A 22,669-nucleotide genomic window follows, 5' to 3' on the forward strand; every position below is an offset into this window, starting at 1 on the left:
CAGACTTCACGTTAGCACCTCCTGCGGGAAGCTGTCCTGAACCCTTTCTCCACCAAGTGACGTCCCCAGCACACGCACACACACACACAGACGGGGTCAGAGCCCCTTCTGGAGTCTCCTGGTCCTTGTACACGCTCACCGCATGGTATAGCACTGCTGACTTGTTCATTTCCCCGTTAGACCCTCGGCTCCTTGAGGATGGTTGACACATAGTAGAAACTCAGAGAGTAAATGATTTTTATAGGGTTCCTCCTAGTTTTCTCAATGCAGGTATTACATTCATTCATTCACTAATTTATTAAACAAATACTTACGTAGCGTTGTATTCCAGGCATCACTCTAAATACTTAATAAATACGAACTGTCCTGATATTCCTAACAACCTGAGGAGGTAGAGACTCTTCTTAGTCCTATTTTACAGATGAGAAAACTGGGGCAGAGAGATTAAGAGGTGAATGTCATTTGACCCCAGGCTGTGTGACTCCAGAGTCTGGGCTTATAACCAGACCTGAGTGTAATTGAGTGGCCGTTATCTGTGGCCGGTGCAAGAGAATCTGGGGACACAGCGCCACACTCAATTTGGATTTTGGAATTAAGTGACGGCACCTCTGCCAGGACATCCTCTATACACAGCATTCTTCTCAATGAGTTTAAGGTTATGTTCTCAGTGCAGTACTTGGAATGCTGCTATTCCATGTTGCAGGTTAAACCCAGATTTGAAAGCTGTGTCACCTAAGCTGGCATCTTGTGAGCGTTAGGGAATCTCATTCACTCGTTCCTTCCTCATCTTCTCTTTTAAGCATTAGAAATATTTATTGCAAAAAAATAGACCAAGGGCCGATCCTGTGCCGGGCAAGGAAGCCCCCCAGCTCAGAGGGGGTGGGCAGCGCTGTAGGTATCTGCCTTCTCAAGGAGGGCCAAGACTCCCCCAGGAAGTATTTAAAGGTCTGCTTTACCTCAGAGATAAGCAGAGGGTGGGGGAGACAATGAGGCAGAACAAGACATGCAAACAAGGAAGTAAACACCTATTTTTACCCTGGAAACACTTGCCGTTTTTTACAAGGAGGTTTAAGAAAACAATCGATCAAGCAGATGGTGTTTTTGGTAAAATTAGAGGGAAAGGATTCATTCATGCACTCACTAAATAGCTACTCAGTACCACCACCGTGACTGTGAACCTTCAGTATCACTCCAGGTCTTAAGAAAAGTGCAGATGTCGTTGTCCGCCTTGGGCTCACTGAGTGAGACTGGCTTCGTGTGCAGGGAAGGGGGAAGGGACCTACCTGTACAGGTGCGTGTGCATAACGCTCCTTGAGGGATGCTGGTGCCTTTCCGAGTTTTGAAACTGCTGGCCTCTTGTGTGTCTGGCCTTGTGCTAGGTGCGTGCCTTCAGTGGTGGGAAACACACATAAGCCCCTGCTTTTGTGGCCCTTACGTTCAGCTGGCAAGAAACATTTACAAGGCATTAAAACATCGCCGAGAGCAGAGGGCAGGCGTGGCGTGGTGTTGGAGCCCTAATTTAATTCTGAGGCTTATGGAGGCCCTTTTCCCCCATGTGGAGACAGGGGGGTATGAGCAGGAGGTGGTCTCCGATTCTGAGCCTTGGGTACCGTTTGAGTCAGCCGTGCTGGCTGGTGGTCCCTGCCCTTCGCTCTGCTCCATGGGTGCCCTCGGGGAGAGGACAGCCACACTGAATTGAAGGACCCGTCTTTGTCAGCAGTCTCGAGCACCTTGCCCATCAGCACAGATCCTCCAACAGCTGAGTAGGCCTTGCAGATAGGCTCCCAGCCATGGGCGTGGGGTGCCTCAGTGTGGCCATCTCACTCACTTTTGGGGATGTCAGATGAAATTATCTGGGGCACTTGCTAATCCTTAGAACCTTCTTAGGTGCAGCGTTGGTCTTTTGCAGTAAACCTGGCCGTGCCATATGAATGATGCACCCTTTAAACCCACACTTTTGAATATCACCCAGCTTGGAAACAGCCTTCTCCTGTGTTCCAGCCCCTGTTATTATGCATCAAGTGTGGGTTTGTAACCTTAGAGGTTCCTGCTTTCCTTGATTCAGGAGCGACTCCTGAATTATCATAACTTGGTTCAGAAACCATAAACGCCCAGCTACTTGTCATGAGTAACGATGGTTCTATTGAAGAGGGGACTGAAAGTCCCTCTCTGCCTTCACACCTGGAAACTTTTTCAGCCACACTTCCAGAAACGCCTGTGCATTTTATCAACTTTGCATGTCCTTTGTTTGCTGAGCGTGAAGGGAAGAAAGAGCACTGAGCTCAAAGTCAGAAGCCTTGGGTTCTTGTGGAAGTTCTGCCATTTACTATGTAGCCTTAGCCAAAGTGATTTACCTCTTTGCCTCGCTTTCTTCATTTGGAAAATGGGAATAAAGATACCTGCCCCGCTTACATCAAAGGATTGTTGTGAGAATCACAATTTAAGATAATTCATATAGCTAGGGTCAAGGAATACCACATGCAAAGTTCAATTATTTCTTGAAACAGAGCAGGTAACCCCCCTGTTCAGCAAGAGGGGACCTTGGGCTTAGGGGAGAGTGAAGACAAAGAAAGGTCTTTCCTAGCTCAATGTGAATGTCAGCTCATTAGACCACACTCACTGAAGTTTCCCCAGTGCCCAGCTCTGCTTGCAGCTTGAGGCTGATTCAGTAAATGCACCTTTAGTGATTGGACCAGTGGGTGCCCCATTAATTGGCCCACTCACTCATTGAGCATTGATTAGATGTCTGTTCTGTACCATGCTCTGTGCCAGGCACTGGGGATGCAAAGAGACGGGGAAACAGGTGTCCGATCTCAAGGAACTCACAGCCTCGTAGGAAAGGGTGTATATGTAATCGCACATCTCAGTGAAATGTTACAGGTTTGTGATGGATGGTGGCAGTCGGGGAGGGAGGAGTTTGGGGAAGAACTGATGGAGAAGTTGCATTCCACAGTCAGCTCTGAGCAGCAAAGGATACCATTCATCCCCCAGCCCTTTCCTCTCGCCAGATCTGGAGCTGGGAGCAGAGAACTCGGAAAGCCCAGCTGTTGCTCCTCAACATACTTCTCAAGAGACCCAGTTACCTTTGAGGTGTAAAACAGTTCATTTACAGGGATTCGTGGCTTTTTGGCCTGCCTGTGTCCACCCTGTCGTCCCTGCCATAAATGCGTGGATGTTTAAGAAGGCTCTGGGCTCATGGTCCTTCAGTGCTCTGTGCCCCACTTGTGTATCATGAGAGAGGTCAGCTGGGGACTGGGAGACCCTCACCCAGAAGTCGTTCCCACTTCTGAGCTGCTTTGCCTTCTGTCCTTCCCTAATCGAGCTGTGCCTGAAGAGGACTAAGATATCTTTCTATCCGATGATTGATTGACCAGCATTTGCCTACTACTCCGGTCAGACAAGGTAAAGAGGGCATCTGTGTCAGCGTCCACCTTGTTGAAGTCCACTCTTGGTTGTGGCTTTCAGGAACACGTTATGTCTAAAATCAGGGCTGCCTGTTTGCAGCAAGTGACAGCCAGAATGTGGGTGTGCTGCAGCTATTTCCAGATTCCTCTTGGGTAGAGGAATTACAGCCCAGATGCAATCAGATTTAAATCTCGGCTCAAGAGCCTGAGGGTTTTGTTATGAAACACATGGATCCCTGCTGTTGCATACATCCTCATTTGGGGGGTTTGCTTTTTTGTTTTGGCAGCTTGAGTTTTAGAGACGTTTAAGGATGGAAATTTAGGATAACTCCATGGACCTGGGGAGAAATGGGCTCTAGCCACCCTTTTATTTTTTTCTTGAACAGATCCGCAGTCTCGATTGCCTTGGGCTGTGTCAGGATTTATTGGAACCCTCACAGACAACCGCTAAATGGAGTGTGGTTGTTGTGCCTTGGCTCCACTGAGCCCCACTGTTTTTCTAACTGGGTTCATATTCCTGCAGGGAAATGAACTTCATTTGTTCCAGGAAGTGCCTTCTTGAGTCTGCTGTGCCAATGTGACGCCTCTTGACAGTTTTCCTGTTCAAATGTACGTGGTTAAATATCAAAGAAATGTTAACCATCTGTTTCATCAAGTTTTCCAAGATTTCCAGCCCTCAGTGATCAGCAGCTCACTGTTTCTGTTAACTCTGCAGGTGGATAGACCGAGTACAGAGAAGGGGGCCGGCACAAACTTCATGGGAGGGCTGTTTCCGGTCGGGTGCAGGGCCGAGTGCTCTGTCTCCTCCTTTGGTCCATTCCCTCACTTATGCACTCTGTTCCAGACACTGGACCTCCTTGTGTGCTCCAACATGCCAGGCGCCCCTGTGCCTCAGCTTTTGCATTCCCTCCGCCTAGAACGTTTTATTCCTCTGGATAAGCCGACAGTTCACTCCCACCCTTTATTCACATCTTTGCTCAAATGTCATTTCCAGCCACCCCCAGCTCTCAATGTCCCACTCTGCTTTATCCTTCTTCATAGCACCCTGCACTGCTTGCCATGATATGAGCATTGTGTGTGTTAATGGTCTACTTCTGTGTTATATGCACACACACACACACACACACACACACACACACACACACGCCACCATCCTTGGGCTGTAAATTCTGGAAGAGCAAGACCTTGAACCCGTATGCAGAGCAGGGCCTGGCAGTGCTGGTGCTTGGTGAACATTTGCACAGTGTGCGTCTTCCGTCTCATTCGACTATTATTCCCCTTGAGAGAGGTGAAAGAAGACTTAAGGAGGAAACAGAAAACTGGGGTTTCATTTTCTTGCTCGTTCTCCTGTTTAATTCTGAGCAGGAGCTGTGCCCTCCCAGTGCCTCTTTTCCACGTGTGGAATTAGACTCATGGGAATGTCTCATTTCGTTCCTAAGGAGGTGAGGTCAGGAGAGACGCTTGAGGTTTGCACAGCACCCCACGGGGCACCCGATTCTTTCACCCTGTGAAAAGGGCCGCTTTGTCCAGGCCCTTTGCTGATGGCCACCTTGTGACATTGCTCCTGCCCTCCCAGAAAAAATGGCTCAGGTTTTTATTTATTTATGTGCTCATGCATTCATTCAGCACATCTTTTTGAGTGCCTACGCTGTGCCAGAAACCTGGTCAGGCACTGGGGATTCACCAGTGAGCAAGAGAGACAAACAGTCACGTTTCAGGGGTGCTGACCGAACAGTTCATCACAAGTGAGTCATCCTGTTGCTGTTGTGTGAAGGCCTGAGAAGCAGAACTGCAAGATGCAAAATGACGGATGAACGGATTGGGGGACAAGAGTTAGTCTGGAAGGACAGGGAAGAGTTCTCTTAGGAAGCAGCCATCAGATGGGGCCTTGCAGGATGAGTAGGAGTTCATGAGTGAAATCGGAGAAGGAGTTTTCCAGGCGGAGGGAACAAACAGCCTGGGGCCTTCGGGAACCAACTTGTGGGAGTCCCAGAAGTCCATTGTGGTTGGAGCACGGAGACAAGAGAACTCTATTAGATGATACTGGTGAGGTAGGCCCTGTAGGCCTTGCTCAGATTTATCCACAGCACAATGGGAATCCTGTAAAAAGAATTGGAAACAGAGAAGCAACTTGACCAGATTTGCATTTGGACAGCCTGCTGGCATGTCTGGTCTTTGTGACCTGCTCCCTTGTCCCTCCTATTCCCCCACCTCCCTGACCCAGTTTCCCTCCTACTCTCCAGCCACGTTTGTATCTTGCTATCCCTGGGACTTGCAGCACATCCCTGCCTGGGTTTGGGTCAGGGGTTGCACTGGCTGCTCCTCTGCCTGTGCTCCTCCTCCAGATATCCTCCTGATTTCGTTTGAGTCTTTGCGCATGTCATAGTGAAGCCCATTTATAGGCACAACCTCCCGTACCTTCTCTTACTCCTAGTGTACTTGTTCTGCTCTTCAAAAATGCAAACCATATAGCAGCCGACATTGCACATAATGTGCTTCTTTCGTGTTCATTTCTGACTTCTTTTGTTAGAATGCAAGTTCCAGAAGGGCTGGGATGTTTGTCTGTTTTGTTGATTGATGAATCCCAAGGGCCTAGAACAGTGCCAGGCACAGAGTAGGAAGTCAATAAATAAGTGTTTATCAACTGCAGGAAAGAATTTTAGGAGGGTTGTGGGAGCCTGACTTCCCTTACCCTCCACCCTTCCCAAATACAGCAGCTACAGCCAACTGCCTCTGGACAGGAAGTTTGGTTCTAGGTTCTAATGCCTGTTGGTTGAGAAATTATTTTTTCCCTCTAAGTCCAGTGGCGGGTCCCTGGGTAGTGACTTTGCCGGGGAAGTGGCAGAGGTGTGTGTGAGCGTTCCCGCATTCACACCTGCAGACGGAGTAGCTGCTGCATTCAGACTGTGGCTGCCATAAGGATAGAGGAGGCACTCTGCTACCCCGCAGATGTTTCATGCCACTCCCGTATGGAAGAAACGCGCAGTGGATCCTTGTTTGCAGAACCCAGGGCAGGTGAGAGCTGTTCGAGCTCAGTCCCAGCCTTGGCTGCAGGTCAGAACCATTGGGGGAATCTTAAAAAATTCTGATGTTGGGCCCCTCCCAGGCAAGCGGAATCATTGCCTCCCAGGTGATTCTCATCTTCAGTCAGTCAGTCCTGCGTGGAAATCACTCCGTTTCAGGGTCTGCCTCATGAAAGAATTGGGTATTTGGCATCAGGCATCTTTGTGATAGAATCCTGCCTGTGTTCTCCCAATAGCAGGTGGCTTTCCTGCTTAAATCCCACCTCTGCCCCTCCTCCTCCCTCCTCCCCACAGGGCAGAGAGGAGAAAGGGGAGCTGCATCTCGAGTAATGTGGGCACAAGCCTTTGGGATCCCCTGGTGGTAACATATGTATTTTAGCGTGGTCAACCCCATTCCCCTTCCAGCTAGTGCCATCCTTCCTTCCTCCTACCCCTGAGACCCAGAGGGAGCTTCATAAAGAAAAAAGATAAAGGATGGTGTTTGCTGGAAAATGGTGTCCACTCTACGTATTTTTTTTTTTTTTTTTTGCGCATGCAGGCACTGGGAAATGAACCCACTACACATTTTTAACATGCAATTTTTTTTCCATTTCACTCTGTTTAGAATTTTATTTAAAAAAACAACAGTATTTCATTGTGAATGGAATATCCATGGTCTTGCACCTCTCAACGTGATCCCACACACCCGTCTGTAGAGATGGACATGGTTTATCAACTCAGTACGTTCCAACCCACAGTTCTGTGACCCATTTTAGAAACAAAGCTTAAACAATATATAAACTTAAGGTGCTCTCAAGAGCTCTTTGGCCCATTATGCAGGTTTAGATTCACACCTGGTCAAATGTGGCTGCCAAACCCAGGACCATCTGATGGTGGTCAGCAATGTTATCTGGTGTCCTGAAATCTCTGTGACCTCTTTTCATGTAGGAAGAGGAAAGGGGATGTCAAGGGAGAAAAATCCTCTTAGCTGCTTAGCATGTGGGCAAACAGAGTCTGACATTTTTAATCAAATGGAGCTCCTTGATGTACCTAGCCAGCACAGGCTTAATCATAGAGTCCACAGAGTTAAAAATCTGCTGGGAAGTTACATGTAAGTAAGCACTGCTGGCACAGCAATTGGCCTCCTGGTTCATTAGATTTTGCTGGTACCCGTAGTGGGCTTCCATAATTCTGTCAAATTGGGTTTGGAACCCAGGGTCTCTCCAGGGCAGTGGGACATGACTGCCTTCGGATGGGGAGCATCTGGAATTGGCACGACACCAATGCAGGACCTTTCATCAAGTCAGTGGGGCTCCCCATCAGACAATTTAATGAAATGAAGAAGCCCTGGGGATAGAATATGACAATGTGATAACTCTTTGCTAAGGCTCTTCTCTCTACATCCTCCAACAGTAGGCTCGACCAAGGTGAGAGAATGTAGCATGATCATTGGGCTGTATTGAAGGAAGGTCTGCAGATTCAGTGGCTGGATTTAACTGAGTAAGGCAGGGCACTGAAAGCCATTCCCCCATCCTCCTTGAAAAGACAGAAAGCAGAGCTCACACTGGAACCTGTTTCCCACCCAGATCTACGTAGCCCTGCTCGGTGACCCACAAGTCCACATGTGTGGACCTTCTTCTCATGGCCTGGTGCCGGAAAGGTTAGCAAGGGCTTGGGCAAAACACACACAGCATAATGTGCTTGGACGTGTTAAAAGATGGTAGACCTTTAAAGAGAAGCCAGTTGGGAAAAGGCAAATTCATTCAAGCAAATCTTCTCTCCTTGCTTGAGAATCCCTTCATTTTTCAGCCCAGATGGCACCGTGACTTAGGAATCTGTTGTAATTCCCATTTTGCTCACTGGACAATGATGGCTGTTCTACTCCTTGTCACAGAGCCTGGTAGAAATGGGCTGAGACCTGCATTTACAGCTCAATTGTTTCTCTTGGTATAGATGTTTCCACTTGCCCAAAGGTTGAAGTACCTGCTGTTTCCAAATGAGAACCTAACATCCTGTGCTCCTGTACACTCCTTAGTATCCCCTCAGCTCATCTTCCCTTCCCCTGAACATTCTCTTGTATGGTCCCTGGGGGGCATTTCCTGGCTGAGCTTTCTGATTCTCTTTCCAGGAGTCAGTGCACTCATCCTTTTTTGCTGCCTCTGAAAGAATGAAGAAAAAAGTCAAGGTTTCTTGTGCCTTCCCCAAACTTTGTGTTGTGAGTCTTGGCAATTTTTTCCTAAGGTTGTCCATTCCCTCTTTTCAATCCTAAGGTTCAGAAGGTAGAATGTTCAGAGAGAAAATGGGGGCATTTTTCTTACTCCTCTCTCCTATATCTGTTTAAAGGATATTGACCTTTGGGCTTTCCCCAGATATTGTGAAGGATGGTTATAGTCACTCCATTACTGGTCTGAATTTGCAGAGTGAAAGTTGGGTAGGTGGGAAATCAGATATGTTCCCATTCAGTTCCTACAACTAAGAAAATTTCCAGCCTAAGCAGCAGCCATGGGCTCTGTGCTTTGGTGGTGCTGGCTCCACACTGAGCCTTTTTGCCATCGTGCCTGGGGTGAATCCCCCGGGTTTTGCTCTGAGCAGTCGCAGTCTTTCCTACCACATTGTGGCTTTTCCCCACCCGAACTCATTTTCCTCTTGCTTTCCAACATCCTGGCTTGTGTGCTCTGATGAGTCATTCCATTTTTCTCTGTCTGGAGGGCACATTGGCTGACTCACAGTTCAACCCCAATAAAAGCCACTTCTGTTTTGACTCATGAGCCTGGGGTGCCCTGTAGCAGGAGGGAAATGAGGTGATTCCACTGCAGGGCACCCTTAAACTTGAGTCTCATTCATCGTGGGACCTTTCCTCTAGCACCTCCCATGTGCCAGGCACTGGGTTGGTTGGGCACTTGATAGCTGTCATTGCTAAATGCACAGTAACCCACAACATGGCTTCCCATCTTCCTGTGAGATGGTTTGGGCGAATGAATGGAGCTGATTGCCTCAAGGCACAGAAGGTCAATATTATTTTCAGTTACTTTTATGACTTATGAATACTGGTGACACCAACCTGGAGCCTTGCAGCCTGTGGGTCATTGTACTTCTTTTTCAGACCATGGAAGCAGAGACTGAATTCTTCCTGGCACCCAGCATATACAAGAATTGTCTCCATCAGAAGCACCCTTACCCTTAACAAGTCAGGAAACACAGGGTCCCAGCAGAAAGCAGGTGGCAGACTTAGCTGGGAGCAGAGGGACTCTTCACAGAGGTATGGGCAGAGTTGAAGGAAGCAGCAGGTTTAATGGTTGTGAGATGCCCAAGGAGTAGCAACCCCCTAAAGAACAAGGGGAGAAAGTGATGTGATGGAGGCTGCTGAGAGCTAGAGCCTGAGGAGATAGGAGCTGTACAAGAGAAGGACACAGCCATTCTCGTTGCACAAGGAGGCAGGGAAGTAGTAGAAAGAATAAACACCCTGATCTCTCCTCCTCCTCCTATGCCTCAAGCCCAATAAGGAGCCATAGGGAAGGGAACTCTCGTAATACAGTCCATAGAAGTCAGCTTCCTGAGGCATAGCCAGGCAGAGGAGCGTGGGAAATGACTGGTGAAGGGGAGGAACTGAGTGAAACAGTGTGGAATTATGAGGGCACACAGATAATAACCAGACAAAGTCATGTAACAGGTGACATCAGAAGCCTAAACAGGAAATGCCCATAGTTCTCAGGAAGAGGGATTGTTTCTCCTTGTTGTGATGAGGTCAGATTCAGGATGCTGTCTTGTGAAAGAGAGGGTTGCAGGCATTTGGGTTCCCATACTTGAGAGAAAAAAGAGTTCTCCAGACTCCCCCACCTACCTTTGTTAAGAGCGTGGAATGGTGCAAACCATGGTCTACTCCATGTTCCTTGAGAATGTCTCAAAAATTGAGAATTTTCTTCAATGCATTTGCTTAGACCATATCTTGGGTTTGCAGGCAGCCCTTGCCTGTCAACACCTCTCTGTTCTTACTTCTCCAAGGCCCAGTATGGCCCATTTGCTGAAAACCCTTCTCTCATTGTTTATATCCATCCATCCTTCCACCTATCCATCTACCCACCTATCCATCCATTCATCCATCCATCCTTCCATCCATCCATCCATCTATCTACCCATCTATACATCCATTCATGCACCCATCCACTCACTTACACATCCATTGATCCATCTATCCATCATTCATCCACCCATCCATCTACCCATCTATACCTCCCATTCATCCATCCATCCATCCATCCATCCATCTATGCATCTACCCATCCATACATCCATCCATCCATCCATCCTCCCTTCTATCCATCCTTTTTTTATACTGTGTAGGCTTCAGGGAAAAACAGACATAGACATGAACCCTAGCCTTAGGATCTTTGAGCCTCAGTTTACTCATTAATAAAATAGAGACAACAAAGTTACAGGACTTTCTAAGGCTTATTGTTTTTTATTTATCAAATATTTACCATATGTCAGATATTGGCAGTGCAAGGGTAGTTCAGGTAGAATTCTTGCCTACCATGTGGGAGACCTGGGTTTGGTTCCTGAACCGTGTAACCTCCCCCCAAAAACAAACAAACAAAAATATTTACCATATGTCAGATATTATTCTAAATACTGAACTTATTCCATGCTCATAATGGCCCCACAAAGAAGGTCTCTATTCTTACCCTCATTCTGTAAAAGAGGAAAAATGAGGCAAAGGTGGGATTTGGCAATCAAGATCTCACTGCTGCTAAGTGGAGGAGCTGGGAGTTTTACTGCAGAATCCGTGTTTGGCATCCTGATACTGGGCTGTCTCTAGCTCTCTAGTATTTAATTGGTTCTCATTAACTATCCATCCCCTTTCCCTGTACTTCTCCATGCCTACACCATAGTCATGATACCTACCATTTCCTGCAGGTACCATCATCTTTTCATGTGTGAATGTCATAGTCTTCCAATTAGATTGCAAGCTTCAAGTCAGAGGCCCTATTCCTTCCTTCTTTTTTTATTTCCAAAAGATAAGCTCATCATCTATTAAAGATGTATTCATTCACTACTTTATCAATTCATTCAAGAATATTTACTGTATGCCTATTATAATCCAAGCACCCTGCCTAGCTCACAGGGCTGACATTCTAGCAGGAAAGACAGATGTTAAACACATAATCTAACTTCAGTTAAAAAAGAGTTAGAAGAGGATGGAGAGCAATGTTTAATAACCATTCATTCCAGCCTGTTTAATAACCTTTTGAGGGATTTAAGCGGTGTGATTTTTGTGATCTGGAGATCATAAGGTCACTGGAGTCTGGGCTGAAGGTTGAGGGGAAGATCGTGTTATAGACTGAAGACAAATTGATTGTTTATAGATGTTTCTTTGGATCTTGGGCCTCTTTCCTTTAAAAAACTAATGCATATGGGAGAGAAAAAAGAAAAGCCATTTGCACCAGAAGATGGTAAAAGGAGGAAGGAGATAGGCTTCTTGGCCCCCTGCATTAGTCTTGGGGTCTTTTGGAGCTGAGATCCCTGCTTTGCTTAACGCCTTTCACACTTTCCTTTCAAAGGGTTCCAGAGTCTCTTGTTTCTATGACATGGGGCCCTTCTCTTGGGTTTGGTGTACTAACTATATCTTCCCACTTTGTCTTAAAGTGAGGGTTAAATGTCCATCATCTAGCAAGCTAGACAAAGAATCTTGTTGATAACCTTGAAAACCCTTACCAAGCTAGCCCCCATCCCCCACCCTCCACCCCATCCCTCTCCCCTGACTTGACAGAAGCCAGCATGATGCTGCCCTGCCTGCCTGCTGCCAGACTCACCTGTGATGCTGACTGTCAAAGAAAGAAAGCACAGCTTCCCAGCTGGCTCCCAGTCTCAGGACGTATGCTGCTGTGTACAATTTTGCCAAGTGAAGCCAACCGAGAAATTACCTTTTTTTCATGTTTCCAACAAGATCTCAAATCCAGTAAAAGAGACTATTTTTCATTATTACAGAATTACAAAACAAATTTTTTTTAATACTGAAGGGCATTTGTAGTTCTTTCTTCCTAAGGTCAAAGAAACCTTTCAAAGTAAAACCATATACTATGCCATCGGCATGGGTTATCACTCCTTGCAATTACTGTTAAGGCTTTATCGATGTACACTGGAGGGAATCTCTGCAGCTCCCCCATTCTCTTTGATAGCATCCTAACACAGGAGATAAGCTGTGTATTTCTCCTAGTTGGGAGCAGAAGTGAAGGCCAAAATGTCGTCGAGGTCTAGGGAAGGAAATAAAATGCACGAGGATTTTTCACCCCCAGCCTGTTACCCTGTCTATACAGTGTAACCATTTTACAAGGATCAGGTTGACTACCAAAGCCTATAAATGCTAAAATAAAAAAAATTCCAGATTAATTGACTGCACTTGTCACTTTGGATGTCTCAAAGTTTCCTTTCTAGGACACAAAAAATGCCTTATGAACGGCCAATATGGTAAATATCTTACTCCCCCTGTTTATATACCTCTCACATTCCTATGAATTCATGGATTTTGGTTTGCATAGGACAGGTCCTAGACGAATGTTCAGTGTATGGATATACCTGTTTTTGTAACCATAGTTTTTAAGTAAAATAAAATTTAACTTTATGTAACTGAAGGCAATCCTGGGGAGAATGTTTCTTCCCCTCCCTGCCTACCCCCCATGGGCTGTGCAGCTGTGCTATAATTGTCTCATAAAGCTGTCAGGGTGCTAATGAAGTGACACCCTCTTCTGTGAGGAGTGTATGATTGAGGCTAACATGGTTTTATACCTGTTAGCGCATTTTGCATGCCAGATGGTAGGGGTATCGATTTTTCTCTTTTCTCCGACGTATCTTTATGTAACTGCAATCAGGAGCCAATCTTTGTTTTGAGTTAGAGAATAGAGTGTTTCTCAGATTGGTCTTTATATGAGTAGGAGTGAAAATGAGGAATTCAAATGGTTCGCCAAATGTACTCAAGATGGGCTCTCTGTCCAGCTTTGAGCAGTGCGTTTCTTAAGAAATGAGATACTGGTAGATTTAATTCCTGTGAGGTACTTAGCAATACCATCTATATTGTTGGCCATGAAAACCCATTATTTCTCCATCTCCAAAATGCACATGTATTTATTTATCTTAATGTTACTTCCAATTTCATGATCAACAACTGAATCTAATAAAAACACGTTTGTGTTAGATTCAGATTATTTCAACAGGGACAGTGCTTAGATCTTCCCCTCAAACCTTCTGAGCTAGCCAGTTGCCTCCTTTAGCTCTTTCCTGTCTCAGAGCTATTTTTCCTTTTGGGAATCCTCTGTTCTTTCTTTTCTTCCAATAGAGAATTCCCTGTCTGTAGGATCTCAACTTAAAGCATCACATTCGCCAAGAGGGCCCCCTGATCAGACTGAGTGGACCCACCACCACCCTGTGTTTCTCTATATTATATCTAGTTTATTTCCTTCATTGCACTGATCACATGTGATAGTTATATATTATTTATTTACTTTCTTACATTTTTTTTTTGCTATACCAGCCCAACAGAACATAAGCTTCATGACTCCAGGGACCATTTTTTGTCTCATTCACCACTCTATTCCTGTTCCTAGAATAAGACCTGAAATATAATGAGAGCTTGGCAAATATTTGTTGGATGAATGAATTAATGGGTGAACAAATATTTGTTTAATGGCTGAGTTAATAGAGTGAGGAAGATAACGAAGGCCAAGAAAGTAATCTGGAAGACAAACAAAAGAATATTCCAGAAAGTAAAATAGAAAGGGAAAGAGTTGAAAAATATTGGATAAAGGCAATAGAAATAATGAATTAACCCATAAGGCCCAACATAATCTAATAGGTGTTTGGTAGAAAAATGGCAAGAGATGAAAATTCAAGGAAAATTCCCTAAGCACAGGAAAGGCTTGGCTTCAGTTTTACTGGGCCCACAAGTGCTAAGGTGGATGAATGAATTAAAGTCTCCTTACACAGAAATATTCTGATAAAATTTTAGAGCCCCAAATACAAAATAAAAAAAAAAGAACCTATATGCTTCCAGAGAGAAGGCAAGCCCCAATAGCTTATTTGCTAAGGAATGAAAGTATCCTGTTGTCTTCCAACCTTCCGATCACAAGGAGAAAATTGAACATGGAAATATTTGAGGGAAAATGATTATGGATCTGTATGGTGTATACACCAAACTACATTCAAATGTTGGGGTTCAGACTTCTTCTGGAACATCAAGAACTGGATTTCCTCTTCTGTAAACAACTAAAAATTTGGACAAAGTATATGCATGAACTGTTTTTCAAGCATTGGACAGTTAGCAACATAGTTGTATAATCCCCAGAAGAGAGACAGACAAGGTAAGCTCTGTCTTAGCTCCAGTTTTCAAGTGGAGGTGGTACATTCAGACAAGTTGAAGAGATAGAGGCTAGAGTTCAGGGAGTCTGAAGCAGCTGGAAGTTGAGGAGCAGACTTCTGGAGAGGAGAGAACTATGCAGAGCTTGAGGAGTCTTTGCTGAATACTCCAGCAAACGGGTAGGGTGAAACTCCCTGAAGACAGGCGACAGAGCTATTGTGGAGCTGAGCAGTGCACCCCTCTCTGAGCTCACAAGAGACCAGGTGTCATGTGAGCTCCCGCCAGTCAGAGAGGAGATGCTTGTTATCATTCCCGGGGCTCGGTCTGGACTCCAAGAGGGCCACACTCTCATCTGCCTTACGATGAATAGGCTGCGTAAGGCTGAACGATCCCTAAAGTAAAGGCTCCCGTTGGCTTCCCCCAACAAAGCTTAAACAAGAATTGAAATGATCAGCCTGAACCAAAAGAACCTTAACTGCCTTTCAGAACAAAACCTAACAGCTTTGTTTTTTAAAGACTGACAGGGAAATCTAGACACGCAACAAATAAAATAACAATGTCCAGCATCCACTGAAAGATTACCAACATGCCAAGGAGCAGGAAAATGTGATCCATAAACTGGAGAGAAATCAGTCAATGCAAACAGACCTAGATGTGCAGAGACAATGCGATTAGTAGATAAGTGCATTCAAATAGCTGTTGTAACTATGTTCAAGAATTTAAAGAAAAATACGAGCTCTGAGAGTTGATCCCCCTATCTGCAGACAGGAATCAGCAAAGAAGTGAAATCCAAGATTGGGAGGAATCTTTTTATTTTTTAAATGCAATTCTATTGAGCTGTAGTCACATACCGTCCAATCCATCCATCCATCCAATCAGTGGCTCCCAGTAGCATCCCATAGTTGTGCAATCATCACCACTGAACCCGGGAGGAATCTTACCATACTGTGAGACATGTATGGCCTGGAGGTCAAGAACCCAGGCTATGACATCAATCTCTTGGTTTAAATCCTGCCTCTGCAACTTACCAGTTATAAGCTCACTACCTTGCCTAGGCTACAGTTTCCCCACCTGTACAATGCAATTAAAAGTAGTACCCACTTCAGAAGATTGTTGGAGCATTAAATGAGTGAATTGCACAAAGCACTCAGAATGGTTCCTGGCTTGTAGGGAGTGACTGTAGTAAGTAAATAAATGCTGGTTGTTATTCCTGTGGTTGGTCACACTTAAGGCAGCATTCTAAGAAAGGGTTGTATATCAAGTAAGTCACGAGAAATGTGCTCTTCCTCCAGCAAAAGTTGGTTTACATGAAATGTAACACATACTTACTCATCTTCTGGAAGAGGAACTATCTCCTCCCTTCCCAAATGCTCTGTAGTTGTTCTTCGGTACTTCCATTGCTGTTCGTGTAGACAGGGAGCTCTGAGGAAGTCAGTGACCAAGACGGACGAGACTCCATGGGTCTTTACCTTTCCTCGGCCTTGCTGCAACAGCTGCCCGCTCAGAACCAAGCGCACACCTTGAACGTGGTCAGGTCTGCTCCTGGGTCTTGCGTCTCATCTCCTTGTCCTGATACCGTCCCCTTTCCATTTCTCTCTTCAGCATCCTCGAGTGCCAAGGCCTCCCCATAGTGAATGGACAGTGCGATCCCTATGCCACTGTGACGTTAGCAGGACCATACAGGTAAGTGGCGGTCACCGGTACCTGTCCCCTCTGCGCTTTGTTTTGGGCCCTGATAGAGATGGGTAGCGGTCACCGGATGCAACTTTGAAATAACAATAATAAAACCTCATTCAGAAGAATGCAGGATGCACTTTGAGGTAGAATGTAGAGTTTTTGACTCCTCTTTGTTTCCTTTATTGCTCTAAAATTGCTCTATAAAAAGGAAATTCTTTTGTTCTTCACATTGAGTATTTTGGGCTCAATAAAGGTTCCTGATTTGCATACCATCTGGAGTTGGAGACAAACAGAAATATTTATAAGATAAATAAAGGCAGTAAGTGACTTGTGCATTTAATAGCAAAAACCGAGAGATTTGGGATCAATGGTGTTAGTTTTACTCTGATCCTTCCTTGATTACAGATCAGAAGCCAAGAAGACAAAAGTGAAAAAGAAGACCAACAACCCCCAGTTTGATGAAGTGTTTTATTTTGAGGTGGGTATTTTAGTGGGTTAAACTGAAACTCTGCCCTCGAGATACTTTGGCAAGAAGTCTAGATCTGGGCCATCTCAATAACTCACTTCCTTTGAAAGTTCTTTTCAAGCACCAGCACATGAGAAACATGTGGCACCATCCTGGCCCGCTCCTCCCCAGCCCTGAAGTGGGCGGGGGGGGGGTCCCTGTTGATGCTGATCTATTTAGCTCCCCAGGAACTTTCCCTCTTCCTCCTAGAGAGAAGAGCTGTTTTGTTTGCTTGCTGAACTGGCTCAATTTTGACTTGAATGCTTCCAACTTATCGGGACTTTGGGGATTGTGTTTGTTTGTTTGTTTGTTTGTTTGTTTTTCTTTTCTTTTCTTTTAAAACTGCTCCACCCAGTCTTCCCTGGCCAGTGGTGGAAAGACTGTGTCACTGGAACTGGTGAGGGTTTTGAAGCAAAAGGGAAAATTCGTTCAGACACAGAGATTTTTCTGGCTGCCTTTCAGAATGTGAAGCACCAAAATTAATAAGATGGCAGACGTGAGAGCCGAAGACTTTGTAGAACAGAAAAACAAGTAAACACAGATGGTTTAACTTCAAGAAGGCCCATACATGATATATTTAAGCAGGCATTCATTCCATTAATAAAAGCTTCTTGAATGCCTAAAATGTTCCAGGTCCTGGGGAGATAAGAATGAATAAAACCTCAATAGCTGTCCTCTAGGAGCCTGCTGCTTAGTAGAAGGACAAGATGTGCAAGCAAACCTTTGCTTGTGGACAATAATATATGCTAGAACAGACATTAAACAAATGGCTTTGGAAGCCCAGAGAATGCAGCCACTGGTTCTGCCTGAGAAAGTCGGGCAAGACTTCTCAGGGGGTGCCATCTGAAGAGAGTCTGCAAAGGGAGTGTGTGTAGGGCATTGGGAGGCTGCCAGAAAACTGGGTATCTAGGATGTAAAGTGGGGTCAGGGTCAAAATGGGAGGAGATTTGGAAAATGAAGTTGGAGTCATAGGTTAGAGCCAAGGATTTCCCGTGCAGAGAATTTGGGCCTTTTTCATGCCAGGTGTCCCAGAGCTTGCACGTTCCTTGAATGGGGCTGGGACAGCTGTGGAGAGACTTGGAGCAGGATCCTGGATACCTAGGACGAGGACCCATTGGCTGTCACAGATGGAAGTCTTCCCGGGTGGCCTACATAGACCTTCTCATTTCATAGCCAACGGAAGAAAATATTTCTTAAGAGAGTCAAGATAAGACAAGCGGCCAATGGTGTATCATCTTAGCCTCAGGGTGATTCATTGTGGCACTCCACAGGCAGGGATGAACTCTTGATCAGAGAAAGTAGAAAATAGTTTTTAATATGGACTGTGGATTAAGGCAGCAACAGCCCTCCTTGTCCTAGAACGGTTTAGGTCAGTGGCCTCCAAACTTTTGTTTTTAATACATGCACGTAGAAATATATTTTGTGACTCAGTTCATTCTTGTACCTCTATCTAGTGTTACACGATTCTTACCTACCTTTGGATACACTTCTTTTCTATTTTGTATCCTATTTCTCTCTCTCTCTCTTTTTTTTTAATTTTGCTTTCAACCCACCGAACTAATATGACAACCCACAAATGATTTTGAAAAGCAATGGTCTGAATCACCAATGTGTTCAACGCCTGAGAAAGCCTCACCCTCGGCTGGTTGTCACTGCTGGTTATGGTCCCCAGAGTAAAAGCTTCACTTTCAAACCTGCCCAGAGACCAGAGAACTTTGGAATCAGGGCTCAGAAACCTTGCTGTTTGGAGTTTATGTCCTTTGACCAAAGTAACTCAAACCCCTGCTTAGAAGCAACGAATCTCTTACTGGACTCTCCTTATCTCATTTCAGCTTCAGCTGTTACACAGCACTTAAGGGTTTCTAAGTGGGTTCCGAACTGCGGATGGGGGCTGGCTGGCAGCCTGGTCCAGTAGTGAAACAAGGGGGAAATAGACATTTAGTTTCACTAGGAAGTAAATAACCTCCAGTCCATGTCTTTCCCAGGATAACACTGTACTTTATCTAAAATCTCCTTAAATACCCAAATAAAATTATAGTACATTCCATAAGCACCATCTTCATTCATTCAGCAAATGTGGTAGGTGCCCACCATATGCCTGTGCTATGCTAGGAATAAAATGGAAGCTCAGTGTGGAAAGAGATAGAAAGCAGGCATGCCCTTGTGAGAACACTGTGAGGTGCTGCCAGTAAAGAAAGGGTGTCAGGAGAGAGAAGAATGTCCCGGCAGAGTGAGGAGGAGTCGGCCGGGGTGGGGGCCTGAAGTCACAGAGACCAGCCGAGTCTGCAGAAGTGCAGGGACCGCGTGCCGAGGGCGGTGCAACTTGAAGCAGGGAAGCAGCACGATGAGTGATTTTAAAAAGATCACCAGCTGCCATTTGGAGGAGAGAGGCTGGTGTGGGAAAGGGGCAACAAAGCCAGAATGTGTGTGGACGCCTCGGGTGGGCCTTGGAGAAGCTTGTACCAGAAGCCAGATTCCAGAACTGTTTGGGGGGGTGGGGGGTGGGGAATAGCTAGGGCTTCTGATGCAGTGGAGGAGAGGCAGGACGGTCCTGCATTTCCACCCAGAGTAGGCGATGGGTGGTGGCGCCATGTCATGAGCCAGGGGCAGCTGGGTGGCATGTGGGCGCAGCCGGGCCAAGCTTGTGGTCGGAGCGCCTACGTGGCGCGCCCTCAAACCCACGCCCCCGCGCCCACCCCCAGCGCCCTGTTAGCATTTACCTCTAATTTACACATCCGAAAATTAAAGCTCAGAGGTTAAGTAATTCAGGCGAGATCACAGAATGACCTCGTGTCAAATTCTGGGTTAGAACTCTATGCCGAAAGCTTCTAAACTAGCATTAACTGCCACCTGATTCCTTGGGGGGCAGGGAAGGCTCTAATTTAGTATATGGTTTACATGTCGTTCAAACCAGGATGCGTCAGAATAACGCATGTCATTTCTAAGAGCCTAGCAGTTGGATGTATTTTTATTCTTTTGCAAGCAAGGACAAATCCTCCACTGTGCTGTCCGGTGACCCTGGCTCGGAAGGAAATGCATTTCGAGTGCACCCCAGCCCGTGCACCTAGAATCTAGCACCTTTGTTCTTTTTCTTATATAATTTATTCACGATCCCTAAAATACCAAGAGGAAAAATAACAGTGTTTTGATGTTTTCTTTCTTTTTTCTAACCCCAGCTACACTGATACGCAGTCCCCCTCCCCTCAGTGTGAAAATAATACCTGGGTGCAAAATTTCCAGATTTTGCTCGGAAAGGAAATTGAGATGCTGTAATTTCGGCCAGTTTTGGTCAGTGATGTCAGTATTTCATTCTGTTTTCTTGAGTTGTGGTGATTTCATGGGTGGGGTGCTTGTACCTTCCACGTCGTATTGATAAAAAAGGAAACCTCAGAAATGCTGGTTTCTTCTGTCAGCCTGACACAAGCAACTGATTCTTCTAATGAGATGGTTCAGCAGCTTCCTGTGTTCCCACATAGGAGCACGGGGGGGGGCTACCTCTCCCCCCTTCCTCCAGCCCCCAAGAGCACTCTCTGCTTTGAAGTGTCCTTGCAGAAATATCAGGGTTTGCAAGGCACAGGGAGATTTATCAAGAGCAGATATTGAGTAACCAGCACCCCAGGGCTGCTTGCCAGTGAGGGAGGCACCAGAGTGGGAACTCCTTGAGGGTGAAGATTGCACCCTCTTTGCCTTCCGCTCCCACTTCCTGGCACCTCGTAGGCTCACAGACGCTTGGAGGGCACTTGCTGGCATGGGGCAGGTGGAGAAATCCGCCTCAGCTTCCCACTGGGACTGAGTGACCTCGGGTAGCTGCTGAGCCTCAGGAAGTGCCCTTCTGCAGAACGAGGGGTGCCTCCTCACTCCGTGGGTGGTGTGAGGGTCCAAGGGGCAAGGGGTAGAAAGCGCCTAGCACGAGGGTCCCCTCGACACCCAGACTTCCAGGAAATCAGGGATCTGAAGCTGCAGAAGCAAGTAGTTTGAGCTTGTCTCTTCTGGAGAGTTGAAGAGAGCCATTGAAAACAGCATGGTGGTGACGGGTTGGAGCACTGGCTCCAGGAGTTGTTCTCAGCAGTTACACGTAGAGTAACTCTTTCCTCGCAAAGTGTTTGAGAATTACTGGCCATCCTTATCTTTGTTGTTATGATGATTATCAGGGGTCATGGTTTAATGGGATTTTCCCCCCATTTATGACATCAGGTGACCAGACCTTGTAGCTACAGCAGAAAATCCCACTTTGACTTTGAGGAGGAGGATGTTGACAAACTTGAAATTAGGTAAGTGAAAAAGTCAATGTCTGGTGTTTTCTACTTGACACTTTTGGTTTGACATTACCTCTTCTGCTTATTCATTTTTTTAATTAATAGGGGGATGTATAGGAATGAATTTCAGCTTTCTTGGTAATTTTGGTCCTAGGTTGTTAGAAGTTGTAGTTGAAATAAGAGCCTTCAAAATAAAATTCACAGATATTTGGGTAATAGATCAAACCGTTATTTGCTCACCGTATGGGCCGAATTGTTATTATAGTTAACTTTGCCACAGCTTCTGAGAGGCAAGGTCGAAAGATTTATGTTACTCAATGTCTGTGATATTCCCTCCCCTAAAAATGTTTGCGGTCCACGCCTGGATGGCATAGCTAAGCTGAGTGACTATGGTCATCGGCTGCTTTTGGCACCCTCGTGCCAATGCCCTCAGTTTTCAGAACCTGTTCTTGTCAGCCTGAAAGATCGTGGCTTAAAATCCCACCAGCATCAACTCTGGAAAATACTCCAGGACTTTCTTCCCATCATCCTTGGTCAGTGGCTGCTAGCCCCTGGATTCAGGGAATCCCCTGATGCCTGCCAGTCTTTGCCCTGGAGTGAGCGGCACTGGAGGAAGAGGGTATTGGGAGCACCCACTCAACACCCTGCTCCTAATGGCACCTAAGCTTGCCTGTGGAATCACCGAGGCTCAACTGTCCTCCTTAGACCAGGCCTCCTTCTCTGATGTGTTCCTGTCCTATGGAAAATGCTGAGCACTGTTGCTTGTAGAATGATCTTGTTCATGGATCCTATATTTATCTCCCCTTGTTCTGTTCAAGTATGTTGTCATAGAAACCAGGTCTTTGTTGAACACTCACCTATGGCTGACTTGCTTCCGTAATTTTCCTTCCTTTGCATCCTAATAACGTCCATAGGAAACGAAGGAGAATAATACATCGCCTGTGGTTTAGCAGCGGTATTTGGTAGCTTAAATAAGAAGATGTTCTCATGTCCAAAATTCGGAAAGAACACCGAATGAAACACAAGCACGCATCTTTATTTCCAAAAGGCCTCCACAGTCCCATGTACTCAGAAGTCTAAAAGGCTATCTCATAAGAATATCCATTTTATGCACCTAAGTTAATATCCCTTCTTCTTGATAAAAAAAAGCTGGGTTCCCTTTTGTTTTGTTGATTGTAGTCCATTTTTTCTGTACCAGCTTTCCTGTTCAGATGTATCTGCTCAGTGCCTCCTATCTATTACAAAGAGGCAGGTACAGACTCCTTAGAAACTTTCCAAATTGTGCAGAGAGAAAAGAGGAATAAAAAAATATTGCCCGTGTCAAAAAAAAAAAAATTGCTCATGTGATTTCTTTCTTGGTCACCTTCCCCTCTCCCCACCTCTAACCCCCAAAGCCTGGGTTTAATGCCTCTTGCCCGTGTACAGAGGCATGCTTTTCTTTTATTACTATTATTTTATTTTTTGCATGGGCAGGTGCT

The 22,669-nt window shown here is 45.7% G+C and overlaps 1 protein-coding gene across 2 annotated transcripts in view; it reads left to right on the plus strand.

The window, feature by feature from the left end:
* Positions 1–22,669, plus strand: part of RASA3 (RAS p21 protein activator 3) — a 235,278-nt gene that overhangs the window by 166,473 nt on the left and 46,136 nt on the right. For both annotated transcript variants that reach the window (XM_077134966.1, XM_077134967.1), the window contains exons 6-8: positions 16,356–16,436; positions 16,836–16,908; positions 21,130–21,206. In XM_077134966.1, the coding sequence (XP_076991081.1) occupies positions 16,356–16,436; positions 16,836–16,908; positions 21,130–21,206 (231 nt within the window). The remainder of the gene's footprint in view (positions 1–16,355; positions 16,437–16,835; positions 16,909–21,129; positions 21,207–22,669) is intronic.

The sequence above is a fragment of the Tamandua tetradactyla genome, chromosome 17 (assembly GCF_023851605.1).
Source record: "Tamandua tetradactyla isolate mTamTet1 chromosome 17, mTamTet1.pri, whole genome shotgun sequence".
Taxonomy (NCBI): Eukaryota; Metazoa; Chordata; class Mammalia; order Pilosa; family Myrmecophagidae; genus Tamandua; species Tamandua tetradactyla.